The sequence below is a fragment of the Lynx canadensis genome, chromosome D4 (assembly GCF_007474595.2).
Source record: "Lynx canadensis isolate LIC74 chromosome D4, mLynCan4.pri.v2, whole genome shotgun sequence".
NCBI classification, from domain to species: domain Eukaryota; kingdom Metazoa; phylum Chordata; class Mammalia; order Carnivora; family Felidae; genus Lynx; species Lynx canadensis.
Genome location: NC_044315.2, coordinates 50,034,456 through 50,049,029, shown reverse-complemented (window position 1 = coordinate 50,049,029; position 14,574 = coordinate 50,034,456). Strand labels below are relative to the sequence as shown.

Genomic DNA, 14,574 nt, shown 5'->3' with positions numbered 1-14,574 from the left:
CTAATTTAGAAAGTCATTTTATAAATTCTATGCTTTCACAGAATAGTCTGACTGTATAAGCTCTAAGCCATATTATAAACTATATAAAAGTTATATAAAGAAATTATAAGTTATATAAACTATGTTAGTTTCTCCTAAATGTTTATAATCAAAATAAGTTAGCTTCTATCCTTTTGTCGTCTACCAAAGAATCTAAGAACACTGAACACAAAGTATCATTTATCAATCAAAAAGTAGTATTATGTCTGGCATTATATAACTATTGACTTTTCTCTCTTTCTTATAAAACTTTGTAAAAGTGCAACTGTATTTCCAGTGAGTAGTCAGTTCCTTTTGTGCAAATACTGAACCAAAAGTATTGCAAACTAATTTATATGTAAGGAAATATAGACAAGACTCCCTAACTAACGCTGTGTGTGAGACCAATTCAAACATGGCCTTGTAGAAAGATACTAAAGCATCTACTTGGGAAATATGACCAATAGGAAGAAATTTAAAAAGAGCAACTAAGGGGCCACTGGCTGGCTCAGTTGGTAAAGCATGCAACTCTTGACCTTGGTGTTGTGAGTTGGACCCCACACTGGGTATTGAGATTACTTTAAAATCTTTAATGGAAAAAAATGCAAGTAAGGGAAGTCAACTATAATAGAAATATTTAAGATCAAAGTAATACCTATCTGTAAAGTATGTAAGGTTTTATCAAACTATTTCTAGATATAAATGCTTTGTTTTGGGTGATATGATCTATGTAAATCTATTACTTATACTTTTAAATTTTCTTACCATGTTGTAATCATTCATTACTTCTTCCATTTCAGTATTGGTATTAAGTTTATCTACCAACTAAAAACAAAGATACAAAAAAAAAACACTGTTAGTCTTCATAAATTTTCTCTATAATTCATAAATAGTTATTCAATCTTAAAACAATGAGTAGTCATTTAATTATTATTACTTCTAAATATTTTATCTTTTTTAATTTTATTATTATTTTTAATTTTATTTAAATCCAAACCAGTTAACATATAGTGTAGTAATGGTTTCAGGAGCAGAATTTAGTGATTCATCACTTAAATATAATTCCCAGTGCTCATCCCAAAAAGTGCCCTCCTAATGCTCATCACCCATTTAGTCCATCCCTCCAGCCAACACCCCTCCAACAACCCTCAGTTTGTTCTCTGTATTTAAGAGTTTCTTATGACTTGCCTCCCTCTCTGTTTTTATCTTATTTTTCCTTCCTTTCCCCTATGTTCTATCTATTGTTTCTTAAATCCTACATATGAATGAAATAATGATATTTATCTTTCTCTGACTGACTTATGTCGCTTAGCATAATACACTCTAGTTCTATCTATGTTGTTGCAAATGGCATGATTTCATTCTTTTTAAAAAAAATTTAGGGGCGCCTGGGTGGCGCAGTCGGTTAAGCGTCCGACTTCAGCCAGGTCACGATCTTGCGGTCCGTGAGTTCGAGCCCTGCGTCGGGCTCTGGGCTGATGGCTCAGAGCCTGGAGCCTGTTTCCGATTCTGTGTCTCCCTCTCTCTCTGCCCCTCCCCCGTTCATGCTCTGTCTCTCTCTGTCCCAAAAATAAATAAACGTTGGAAAAAAAAAAAAAATTAAAAAAAAAAATTAAAAAAAAAATTTTTTTTTTTTTAACGTTTATTTATTTTTGAGACAGAGAGAAACAGAGCATGAACGGGGGAGGGTCAGAGAGAGAGGGAGACACAGAATCTGAAACAGGCTCTAGGCTCTGAGCGGTCAGCACAGAGCCTGACGCGGGGCTTGAACGAACTCACGGACCGCGAGATCATGACCTGAGCCGAAGTCGGACGCTTAACCGACTGAGCCACCCAGGCGCCCCTAAAAAATTTTTTTTTTTAATGTTTTATTTTACTTTTGAGAGACAGAGAGAGTGTGTGTGAGTGGGCAAGGACAGAGAGAGAGGGAGACACAGAGTCCGAAGCAGGCTCCAGGCTCTGAGCTGTCAGCACAGAGCCCAATGTGGGGCTCAATCTCATGAACCACGAGATCATGACCTGAGCTGAAGTCCAATGCTTAACTGACTGAGCCACCTGGATGCCCCATGATTTCATTCTTTTTGATCTCTAAATAATACTCCATTGCATATATATATCACATCTTCTTTATCTATTTGTCAGTCAATGGACATTTGGGCTCTTTCCATAATTTGGCTACTGTTTATAGTGTATTTTATCTTCTAAGATAAAAACAAATATTGAGCTACCTAAGTATACACTATGCATTTGGCCAGTCACATTTTTAGGGTGGCAAAGTGAGCTTTGCCTGCTTTGAAAAGATGTTTGACCTTAAAAGGAGTGTCTAAAGAAGACAAAAAGTTTGGGGAATTTCGGTCACTCTCTTTTCTGCAGCAGAGAGCCTATTAACAGATTTACAAATTTATACCAGTGAGAATACAAAATGATTTTCTTGGTCTTCTAAAAATTAAAAACAACAACAACAACAACAACAAAAAAGCCAACAAGGTAAGGCACAAACACAACACCAGGTAAGCTTCCTTCAAAAAGTTAGGCAATGGGGGCGCCTGGGTGGTGCAGTCGGTTAAGCGTCCGACTTCAGCCAGGTCACGATCTCGCGGTCCTGGAGTTCGAGCCCCGCGTCGGGCTCTGGGCTGATGGCTCAGAGCCTGGAGCCTGTTTCCGATTCTGTGTCTCCCTCTCTCTCTGCCCCTCCCCCGTTCATGCTCTGTCTCTCTCTGTCACAAAAATAAAATAAACGTTGAAAAAAAAAAAAAAAAAAAAAAAAAAAAAGTTAGGCAATGATTGCAATTGCTAACATATTTGCCTTCCACCAAACATTGTTCTGGACTCATTATATGTATCACTTAATTTTAACAATTACTCTCTAAAGTAGATATTATCCGCATTTTGCAGATAAAGAAATTTATTTTTTTAATTTTTTTTATGAAATTTACTGTCAAATTGGTTTCCATACAACACCCAGTGCTCATCCCAAAAAATGCCCTCTTCAATACCCATCTCCCACCCCTCGTCAACCCTCAGTTTGTTCTCAGTTTTTAAGAGTCTCTTATGCTTTGGTTCTCTCCCACTCTAACCTCTGTTTTTTTTTTTCCTTCCCCTCCCCTATGGGTTTCTGTTAAGTTTCTCAGGATCCACATAAGAGTGAAAACATATGGTATCTGTCTTTCTCTGTATGGCTTATTTCACTTAGCATCACACTCTCCACTTCCATCCACGTTGCTACAAAGGGCCATATTTCATTCTTTCTCATTGCCACATAGTACTCCATTGTGTATATAAACCACAATTTCTTTATTCATTCATCAGTTGATGGACATTTAGGCTCTTTCCATAAGAGAAAGGCTATTGTTGAGAGTGCTGCTATAAACATTGGGGTACAAGTGCCCCTATGCATCAGTACTCCTGTATCCCCTGGGTAAATTCCTAGCAGTGCTACTGCTGGGTCATAGGGTAGGCCTATTTTTAAATTTTTGAGGAAACTCATTGCTGTTTTCCAGAGTGGCTGCATCAGTTTGCATTCTCACCAACAGTGCAAGAGGGTTCCCGTTTCTCCACATCCTCTCCAGCATCTATAGTCTCCTGATTTGTTCATTTTGGCCACTCTGACTGGCATGAGGTGATATCTGAGTGTGGTTTTGATTTGTATTTCCCTGATGAGGAGCGATGTTGAGCATCTTTTCATGTGCCTGTTGGCCTTCCGGATGTCTTCTTTACAGAAGTGTCTATTCATGTTTTCTGCCCATTTCTTCACTGGATTATTTGTTTTTCGGGTGTGGAGTTTGGTGAGCTCTTTATAGATTTTGGATACTAGCCATTTGTCCGATATGTCATTTGCAAATACCTTTTCCCATTCCGTTGGTTGCCTTTTAGTTTTGTTGGTTGTTTCCTTTGCTGTGCAGAAGCTTTTTATCTTCATGAGGTCCCAATAGTTCATTTTTGCTTTTAATTCCCTTGCCTTTGGAGATGTGTCAAGTAAGAAATTGCTACGACTGAGGTCAGAGGGGTCTTTCTCCTCTAGGGTTTTGATGGTTTCCTGTCTCACATTCAGGTCCTTTATCCATTTTGAGTTTATTTTTGTTAATGGTGTGAGAAAGTGGTCTAGTTTCAACCTTCTGCATGTTGCTGTCCAGTTCTCCCAGCACCATTTGTTAAAGAGACTGTCTTTTTTCCATTGGATATTCTTTCCTGCTTTGTCAAAGATTAGTTGGCCATACTTTTGTGGGTCTAGTTCTGGGGTTTCTATTCTATTCCATTGGTCTATGTGTCTGTTTTTGTGCCAAAACCATGCTGTCTTGATAATTACAGCTTTGTAGTAGAGGCTAAAGTCTGGGATTGTGATGCCTCCTGCTTTGGTCTTCTTCTTCAAAATTACTTTGGTATTCCGGACCTTTTGTGGTTCCATATGAATTTTAGGATTGCTTGTTCTAGCTTCGAGAAGAATGCTGGTGCAATTTTGATTGGGATTGCATTGAATGTGTAGATAGCTTTGGGTAGTATTGATATTTTGACAATATTTATTCTTCCAACCCATGAGCACGGAATGTTTTTCCATTTCTTTATATCTTCTTCAATTTCCTTCATAAGCTTTCTATAGTTTTCAGCATACAGATCTTTTACATCTTTGGTTAGATTTATTCCTAGGTATTTTATGCTTCTTGGTGCAATTGTGAATGGGATCAGTTTCTTTATTTGTCTTTCTGTTGCTTCATTATTAGTGTATAAGAATGCAACTGATTTCTGTACATGGATTTTGTATCCTGTGACTTTGCTGAATTCATGTATCAGTTCTAGCAGACTTTTGGTGGAGTCTATCAGATTTTCGATGTATAATATCGTGTCATCTGCAAAAAGTGAAAGCTTAACTTCATCTTTGCCAATTTTGATGCCTTTGATTTCCTTTTGTCGTCTGATTGCTGATGTGAGAACTTCCAACACTATGTTAAACAACAGTGGTGAAGAGTGGACATCTCTGTCGTGTTCCTGATCTCAGGGAAAAAGCTCTCAGTTTTTCCCCACTGAGGATGATGTTAGCTGTGGGCTTTTCATAAATGGCTTTCATGATGTTTAAGTATGTTGCTTCTATCCCGACTTTCTTGAAAGTGTTTATTAAGAAAGGATGCTGAATTTTGTCAAATGCTTTTTCTGCATCGATTGACAGGATCATATGGTTCTTATCTTTTATTAATGTGATGTATCACGTTGATTGATTTGTGAATGTTGAACCAGCCCTGCATCCCAGGAATGAATCCCACTTGATCATGGTGAATAATTCTTTTTATATGCTGTTGAATTCGATTTGCTAGTATCTTATTGAGAGTTTTTGCATCCATATTCATCAGGGATATTGGCCTGTAATTCTCTTTTTTTACTGGGTCTCTATCTGGTTTAGGAATCAAAGTAATGCTGGCTTCATAGAATGAGTCTGGAAGTTTTCCTTCCCTTTCTATTTTTTGGAATAGCTTGAGAAGGATAGGTATTATCTCTGCTTTAAACGTCTGGTAGAACTCCCCTGGGAAGCCATCTGGTCCTGGACTCTTATTTGTTGGGAGATTTTTGAAAACTGATTCAATTTCTTCACTGATTATGGGTCTGTTCTGTTCAAGCTTTCTATTTCCTCCTGACTGAGTTTTGGAAGTGTGTGGGTGTTTAGGAATTTGTCCATTTCTTCCAGGTTGTCCAATTTGTTGGCATATAATTTTTCATAGTATTCCCTGATAGTTGCTTGTATTTCTGAGGGATTGGTTGTAATAATTCCATTTTCATTCACGATTTTATCTATTTGGGTCATCTCCCTTTTCTTTTTGAGAAGCCTGGCTAGAGGTTTATCAATTTTGTTTCTCTTTTCAAAAAACCAACTCTTGGTTTCGTTGATCTGCTCTATAGTTTTTTTAGGTTCTATATTGTTTATTCCTGCTGTGATCTTTCTTCTTCTGCTGGTTTTGGGGTGTCTTTGCTGCTCTGTTTCTATTTCCTTTAGGTGTGCTGTTAGATTTTGTATTTGGGATTTTTCTTGTTACTTGAGATAGGCCTGGATTGCAATGTATTTTCCTCTCAGGACTGCCTTCGCTGCATCCCAAAGCGTTTGGATTGTTGTATTTTCATTTTCATTTGTTTCCATATATTTCTTAATTTCTTCTCTACTTGCCTGGTTGACCCATTCATTCTTTAGTAGGGTGTTCTTTAACCTCCATGCTTTTGGAGGTTTTCCAGACTTTTTCCTGTGGTTGATTTCAAGCTTCATCGCATTGTGGTCTGAAAGTATGCATGGTATGATCTCAATTCTTGTATATTTATGAAGGGCTGTTTTGTGACCCAGTATGTGATCTATCTTGGAGAATGTTCCATGTGCACTTGAGAAGAAAGTATATTCTGTTGCTTTGGGATGCAGAGTTCTAAATATAGCAGATAAAGAAATTCAGCAAGTTGTGGAACCAGAATTTGAATAGGAAGGCTACTTGGGAATGCAAGCTGGTGCAGCCATTCTGGAAAACAGTATGCAGGTTCCTCAAAAAACTAAAAATAGAACTACCCTACCACCCAGCAATTGAACTACTAGGCATTTATCCAAGGGATACAGGTTTGCTGTTTCGAAGGGACACATGCACCACCATGTTTACAGCAGCACTATCAACAATAGCCAAAGTACGGAAAGAGCCCAAATGTCCATCAATGGATGAATAGGAAGGCTATTAAAAGCAAATTATTTGGGTATAATTTTTCCTGAAACACCAAGCTTTATTAATGTACTATGTATTAGTTTATGGAATATTTCACTTCTGATATGAATAGTAAGTACTAATAAACCCTAACATTTGAGATCTTACTATATGTTAGATATCAGCTAAATGTTTTCCCTGTATCAGTTGTTAGGTCATTATACCTGCAAACAACCTATTTCACACATTAATATCTTTACATAAGTAATTTACCTAATGCATTCCAGTACAGCTAAATGATTTTAACTAATGTCATTTCATATTTTATAAAAAACTTCCTCATATTTAGAACAAAACATTACTAAAAAAAAAATCTGTACTGAATACTAGGCTCTACAAAATGTTCATTATGGATTATACAGTTAAACAGATTTGAGAAGTACAGTATTCCATAAGCAGCAAAATTTGTTTATAAGTACAATATAACAATATCAAGTAGGTATAGCATAATTTACCCAACGATTATGATAGAATGTTTCTTGTTTTATGTAACACTATTTTTTAACAGAAGTGAGATAAAAGTTTTCCCCTTTAAGACCAAATGCCATTGCCGTCTAGAGCACCTACAGAGTTAGAAGAAAGAAAATTCTGACACTAGAAAGTGTAATGGGGCCAAGACCACCCCAAAGATTGCGACAGTTATGAACAAAGCCAAGGAGATTATTTCTTCAGAAAGTAAACATTAGGAAAAATCCTTGGTGGAACTATGTTTATGTTACATACTCTATTTTGGCAGAAGGCAACCGCTGTATTTTGGATGAAACATAAGAATGGAGGTAGAATCTGCGCACTACATAATTAAAATTTTTAATATTTCATAATAAAAACCATCCATAGAGAGATAAAATGTTTTTTTTACAGAAATGACAGTTAGTACCCAATAAATTTTAGCTACTTTTAAAATGATTATTTTAATACTGTTAGGGAAAATATGTATCTGCAAGTAAATGTATTTTCTTAAGACTGGAAGAATACATATCTGTTAGGCCAAATGATTTCTGGTGAGAAAAATGAGGGAAAAGCAAAGGGAGGCTTTAATCTCTATACTCTCCCTTGTTACAATCTTTCACCGTAAGCATATATTCATGTATTATTTAGTATCTAAAATAATATATTTTTAAAGTGGTAAAAAACAATGGAAATATTCAAAATAATCTCAGAAAAGGGCAAATACCATATTGTAGTCTGCTAGTTGTCCTTGAAACTCTTTGATTTCAACAGCTAAAGTCTCAGCTCTGTAAGCATAAAACAAATACATTCATAAACACCTAAATAAGAAGAACATTATAAACATTATGTATAATTACAAATTTGGTATTAAACTTCTGAAGCATATTACATTGAATATTGCTCTTAAAAAGACCTTGCATAATTTTAACTGCAAAACTACTCACCTCTTTTCATATGACAAATATACTGAATTCTCTTGATTGTACATTTCTATTTCTTTTTGAAGTTTATTAATTTCTGTTGTAAGTTCACTTATTTTACTTCTAAATGGAAAGAAATAAAAAAGTCAGCAATAATCCTAATCCAGAAAAGAGCCTTTCTAGTCAAGCAAATTTTTCATAAATGTGTAACAATAATATAAATGGTTTTGTGAAATTTCACTAAAAAAAGAAAAACAATTTATGTGGCCTGTTTGACTAAAATGAGGCATATCCCAAATGATAAGAAACTGAAATAGATTCTCTGATCATTAAAATGAAATAGGACCAGAATGTAAGCCTGGTCAAAATAACAATCTATAGACACAACTAGATGCCTAATTGTCATCCTCACAGCTCCTGCTACTCTCTAAGGTGGGGCTTCTCAAAAGCAGCACTGCTGACAGTTTAGGTCAGTAAAGGATACTCTGGCAGTGGGGAAGGGCTATCCTATGCACTGTACAATGCTTAACAGCATCCCTGGTCAAGTTGTCAGTAGCACACACCCCCAACCCTAGCTGTGACAACCAAAAATATGTCCAAAAATCACCAAATGTTCCCTGGGGGGCAAAAATCATGGACAGTTGAGAACTAGTGCTATAGAGTCAAACAATTACAAAAATACCTAGACCCGTTTTTTTGATACAAAAGCACAAATCCTGGAAAAGTGAGGATATGCAATGCTGACAAATAGCTCTATATCCTTTCTTTCTTTTGATTAAAAAGTGGCTGGATATGAAGAGATGCTATGTAAGTGCTGGCCTCATGCTGATGTTAGCATTAGGAGTGGTGGGGAAAACCTACACTTCTCTCTATTGCCTTCTAGAAGTTTGAGACCCATAAAGGATCCTGATAATTGACAAACAAAAGACTGCAGAAGAAATGAAAAAGAAAACAGAGGTTTTAGGACATGATAGAAGGATGGATTAAATGCAATGGAAATAGTAGACAAAGATATAGATGATGAGCCAAGAACAAAATACAATAAAGCAGAAAAATGAAGACTGAACAGTAGGACATCTGAGCAAAAAAAGGTAGATAAAGAATACAAAAAAAGTTCTCAATTTAGAGCTTCATTCTTAGAGACATAATGAACTTCATGAATTAATTAAAATTAGGTTACATTTGTGGCAACTGACCAATTATACATTTATGTAAAACTCTGCACTAAAATATTATAAGTATATGCATTTTCCCTTTCTTATTAGATACAACTGATGACATTTCAGTGGTATGAATAATATACTTCATAGTAGTTAGTGAAAGAAGCATAATAAAAGATGATTCTTATCATTATGATAGTGAACTTGACATAAATTAATTCACACACATGCAAACAAATACAATTTAAAATCTTGACCTATTTGTATTATCTCATATATTTTGTAGCACAGCCAAATTAACCAGAAATTATAACACAAAATAATTCTTAAAAATCAACAGACACCTAACTATCTTAATAAGCACCAGCGTTAAAACTTCATGACCATGCATAGGAAAAAAAATGTTTCTTGAACATACCGAAGAAGTCCAAGATAATAAGATTTGTCTAAAATTTGCCTCTGGGGACCTAAAAAAAAATTTTTTAATTATTAGTGTGCAGTTTGGAAATACCACCAAAATAGTAAAGCCAAAGCACAACCACAATTACACTCCACAATTCTGTTGAGTCCTTATTTATGCCCCAATAAATCTGATAATCAAGATGACAGACTGAATCAATTGAAAAGACAACTGGGGTGCCTGGCTGGCTCTGTTGGTAAAGCATGTGACTTGTCATCTTAAGGGTCATGAGTTCAAGCCCCATGTTGAGCGTGGAGCCTGCTTAAAAAAAAAAATGGAAAAGAGAACTAATATCTTAGCATCATAACATAATGGAAACTTGAATTAAGATCACAAAAATGGGACTAAAGGTAGGGGTGTTAAGACAGGAAGTACACTCTACAGGTCAGGTTAACTGAATGCAAACTCAATCTAAGAAAGTCTAGGCACACCAGGGTGGCTCAACAAGTCAAGTGGCTGACTCTTGATTTCAGCCCAGGTCATGATGTCATGGTTCGTGAGCATGTGCAGAGCTTGCATGAGATTCTCTCTCTCTCTCTCTCTCTCTCTGTCTCTGCCCCACCCCCGCAGTCTCTCTCAATCTGTTTCTCCCTCAAAATAAATAAATATTTTTTAAAAAGTCTAGAACAGGGTTATCCAATAGAACTTTTTGCAACAATGGAAATATTCTATACCAACACTGTCCAATAAAGCAGCTACTTGGAATTATTAAACACTTGAAATGTGGCTGATGATAGCAGAGAACTGAATCTTTTATTTAATTTTAATTAATTTAAATTTAAATAGCTACAAGTAGCTATTAACTATCATAAAGCACAGTGAAGATTTAGACTGTGGATTTCTCAATGCAAGAGATTATGATTTTTCATAATTTGTCTTACAGACCCTTTTTTTATTTTTTATTTTTTATTTTTTTTCAACGTTTATTTATTTTTGGGACAGAGAGAGACAGAGCATGAACGGGGGAGGGGCAGAGAGAGAGGGAGACACAGAATCGGAAACAGGCTCCAGGCTCTGAGCCATCAGCCCAGAGCCCGACGCGGGGCTCGAACTCCCGGACCGCGAGATCGTGACCTGGCTGAAGTCGGACGCTCAACCGACTGCGCCACCCAGGCGCCCCCAGACCCTTTTTTTAGAAACATGATCTTATTTCAGTTATTTCAGCAGGACTAAGAAAGTACCCCTAGGTTAAATGTCCAAACCTTGAGAGAGGTGACCTTGCAAAGTGGAAAAAGTAAGGATAGAGAGTAGTAACTGTGAGGTCTATGATCAGAAGAGGGAGAGAAGACTAGACAATGATATAATTTTGACATTTCTTCACAGTATTGATATCAAGCAAGCATTTCTAAAAAATTGTGTTTTTTGGTTGTTTTTTTTTAAGTTTATTTATTTTGAGAGAGAGAGGGGGAACCAGTGGGAGAGGGGCAAAGAGAGGACAGAGGATCCAAAGTGGACTCTGCACTAACAGCAGAGAGCGCTCAAACCCACAAACTCACAAACCGTGATATCATGACCTGAGCCGAAGTCAGATGCTAACCAACTGAGCCACCCACATACCCCTAAATAATTGTTTTTTAATATTTAGTGAGCTAAGTGGTATTATAATAAAGTAAAAAAATTTAAGTCTCCTGAAAGGCATGGCATACTATATTACAAAAGGTAGCATAATATCTTATAATTAATTTTGTCCCAGTAGAATATCTTCATCCCTGATAAGTCATCTGTCACAAACACAGAAAATAAAAAACTCGTTATAAAGCAGTTTACCATGCTTTGATTTGTATGTATCACAGACCAATTTTTGAATCATAAGTGTACCATTATGCTTTTTTAAACACATACATAGGCCTAAGGAAAGATGCAGTAAAAAACTGTGTTAGCTTCAATTCCTTACTTAAGAAGTTACATATTATAATGGATTATTAATTATTAGAAAAGTAACACTTCTTGAGTCATTTATCATAAATACACAAATACCTTAATAGTGTCATTTTGATATGGAAACAATCAAAAAATATTTCAGGATATTTCTATGTAGTACTAGAAACCTAATTTTCATTCCTGAGCTCTTCTTCAAATTATTTCAAATTTCTTCAAGTTATAGTAAAGCTCCATATTTAGAAAAATGAAGATTAAAGTTCACAGTGTATTTTCATAGCACTTTTATTTAACCATCACCACAATTTTGTGAATCAAGGAATAAAAATTGAATAAAATGGCCTCTTTATACTTTTTGGCTAACTAATACGGTACTGCAATACTATTTTTTTTTTTAGTGTTTGTTTATTTTTGAGAGACCTCAAGTTGGGAAGGGGCTGAGGAGGGAGTGGACAGAGGATCCTAAGCGGGCTCCATGTAACAGCAGCAACCCCAACACGGGGCTTGAACTCACAAACCACAGCATCATGACCTGAGCTGAAGACAGACACTAGTAACCAACTGAGCCACCCAGGTTCCCCCAGTAATATGGTACTGTGATACTTCTTATACAAAATATACTCATCTTTTTAAAAGAGATACCTTTCATTCCAGTTTTCATTCCACTCAAACCTTGTTGTGTTACAGGACGATCAGCAACTTTTATTTGAGAAGACAGAACTCCCCCTGTCCCAATGGTACCACCACGAGAGCCTGGTCTTGCTGTTCCAGGTGGCATCTAAATGAAAAACATGATTCCAGTTTTAGTAAACTAGAAAAACACTATACCTCTAGTACTGTTATGACAGCAAAGAGATTATTTTTTAAAAATTAAAATTACATTTAATTTGTAAAGTATTCCTTACATTTTTGAATTCCCAAAATAGGACATATTAAATAAAAGTCTTTAACATTTAAAATTCTATGAACAATAGATGCCGGCAGCCAAGCTCTCCAACCAGCCTGATGGCAGGGCCCAGACGGTGGATGGATCGGGACTGCAGGGCGGCCACCGACAGTGAAGCTTCTTGTACTCCTGCTTTTATGTAATTTGGCCTTAGCATTGGTCAGGGCAGCCCCCCTACCAATCAAAGTACCTGGGGGAATCATCTGTTGGTGAATTGCCCACGACATGCCCCCAGGGAAAAGAACCACTGGGGAAAGAAAGAAGATACCCCAAGAAAATCATGCAGCCCCACATCTCGCCCTTGCCACCCCCTATAAAGACTCCTCTACCTAAAGGAAGGATGACCCCATATATTTTCCAGCCAAGGAGGGAACAAACGGATTTGAAAGCCCCACTCCGGCAACAAAGGAGTGTATCTATGGATACAAGTTACTCCAACCCTAGGCCCACCTGGCCCCCATGAGACATTCAAGATGATGATTGGACCTGGTGGGTTAAGGTACAGAATGGTTCATTAGTTCCTAGGTATACATTGTCTCTCTGGGAACACATGAGGCGTGGGTTCCCAGGGTCCTCTTGGCTCCCTCCCGGCACCCCAGACCAAAGCAAAAACTTTTGTTCCTTATACTGCAAATGGTTCAAAAAAACAATTAAGAAGTCCTGTCCCTGTAAGTGTTCCACTTGAGGTGTTGAGAGATAGATGACCTTCCATGAAAATAGCAAAGCAAATGCTTTATAGATTATAGATAAACGTAGATACATAATGAAATAATGTGAAGAAATTAATCAATAAGCAAAGGGCAGGAGGGAACATTACAAGAAAATAACCATGTTGTTCCTTAATGGGTGATTACACATAGGAACATTTTTAGAATTAGGTAATGCCAGAAAAATAGATGACGCATGCTACAAGGAAATTGCTAACAAATATAATGCCACGTTTGCCACAATAAAGCAGCCAGTCAAACACACTGCTGTTGTCTGTGTCCATTTTTTATTTTTTCACCGGCGCCATTCATCCTTCGGGAATCCCTGGATCTGCTGGGGCTGGACCCCGGCAATTAGATAGTACATTCCTTTAAAATTTAAAATTTTAGAGGAGTTAAGATGGCAGAGAAGTAGGGTTGCGGGGATTTCCCTTCCCTTCCCTTCCCTCAAACACAGCTGTATTGAGGTCAGAACACTTGGAACACTAAGGAAATCAATCTGTGGAGTGAGAGAAAAGTCTCCACAGGTAAGGGAGACAGCTCAGCAGGACACAGATGCATTATGTGAACTGGGGGAGATAAAACAGCGTAGGCACAGAGGGGAAGGAGCCCCTTCTGTGGAGAAACAAAACGAGAAAAAGAAAGGCTGTGGATTGTGGTATTGTACTAGTACAAGAGAAAAACTTCTCTGGACCATGGACTGGGGAAAAAAAATACTGAGAGTGCCAGTTCCTACTTTGCAAACAGCCTTAGGAATTGAAGATCAAAGATAGGAGCTTTCAAAAGTGTGCAAATTTCGCCAGACTGAAGTCACTGCAGCTTCCATGTACACAAGCCTAGGGGGAAGAGGGAGCTGGCCCCAGGGCACAGTAGCAATCTCAGGGGCATGCTGAGAGGTAACAGTCTCCTTCCTCCAATACTGTGGGAAGAGGGTCTATGGCCCCACCAAGGACAAAAGAACCTTCAGGCGCCAGCAGGGCTGAGTGGTGCTACACCAAAATGGAATCCACGTGGTACAGGGCCCCTTAAGACATCAGGTTCTGAATCTTAGCCAAGAGCCTAAGAGGTGCGGGAGACTGTGGAGAACAGACTGACCACCAGCACTATTCTGTAAGGGCTGCCTGAACAGCATGGTTTGAGAAACCCAGTCCAGGGAGGAGAGACTGGGGTGTTGCCATTTTTCTCCTCATCACCAACACAGTGGGGATTGAGGGAACAGAACAGTTGCCCCCAGTGGAGGCGGGACTGGTTTACACCAGACCCGCCCCTCGTGTCTAGCAATCTGGCAACTGCTCATCTACTGGAGTGGGAATGAC

At 37.6% G+C, this 14,574-nt stretch overlaps 1 protein-coding gene across 1 annotated transcript in view; it reads right to left on the bottom strand.

Moving 5' to 3' along the window:
• IFT74 (intraflagellar transport 74) overlaps positions 1-14,574 on the bottom strand; it is a 90,651-nt gene that overhangs the window by 63,260 nt on the left and 12,817 nt on the right. Inside the window, exons 3-7 of the mRNA XM_030293713.2 lie at positions 12,248-12,383; positions 9,686-9,734; positions 8,132-8,230; positions 7,912-7,972; positions 784-843 (exon numbers count right to left, since the gene is read on the bottom strand). Coding sequence (XP_030149573.1) covers positions 784-843; positions 7,912-7,972; positions 8,132-8,230; positions 9,686-9,734; positions 12,248-12,383 — 405 coding nt within the window. The remainder of the gene's footprint in view (positions 1-783; positions 844-7,911; positions 7,973-8,131; positions 8,231-9,685; positions 9,735-12,247; positions 12,384-14,574) is intronic.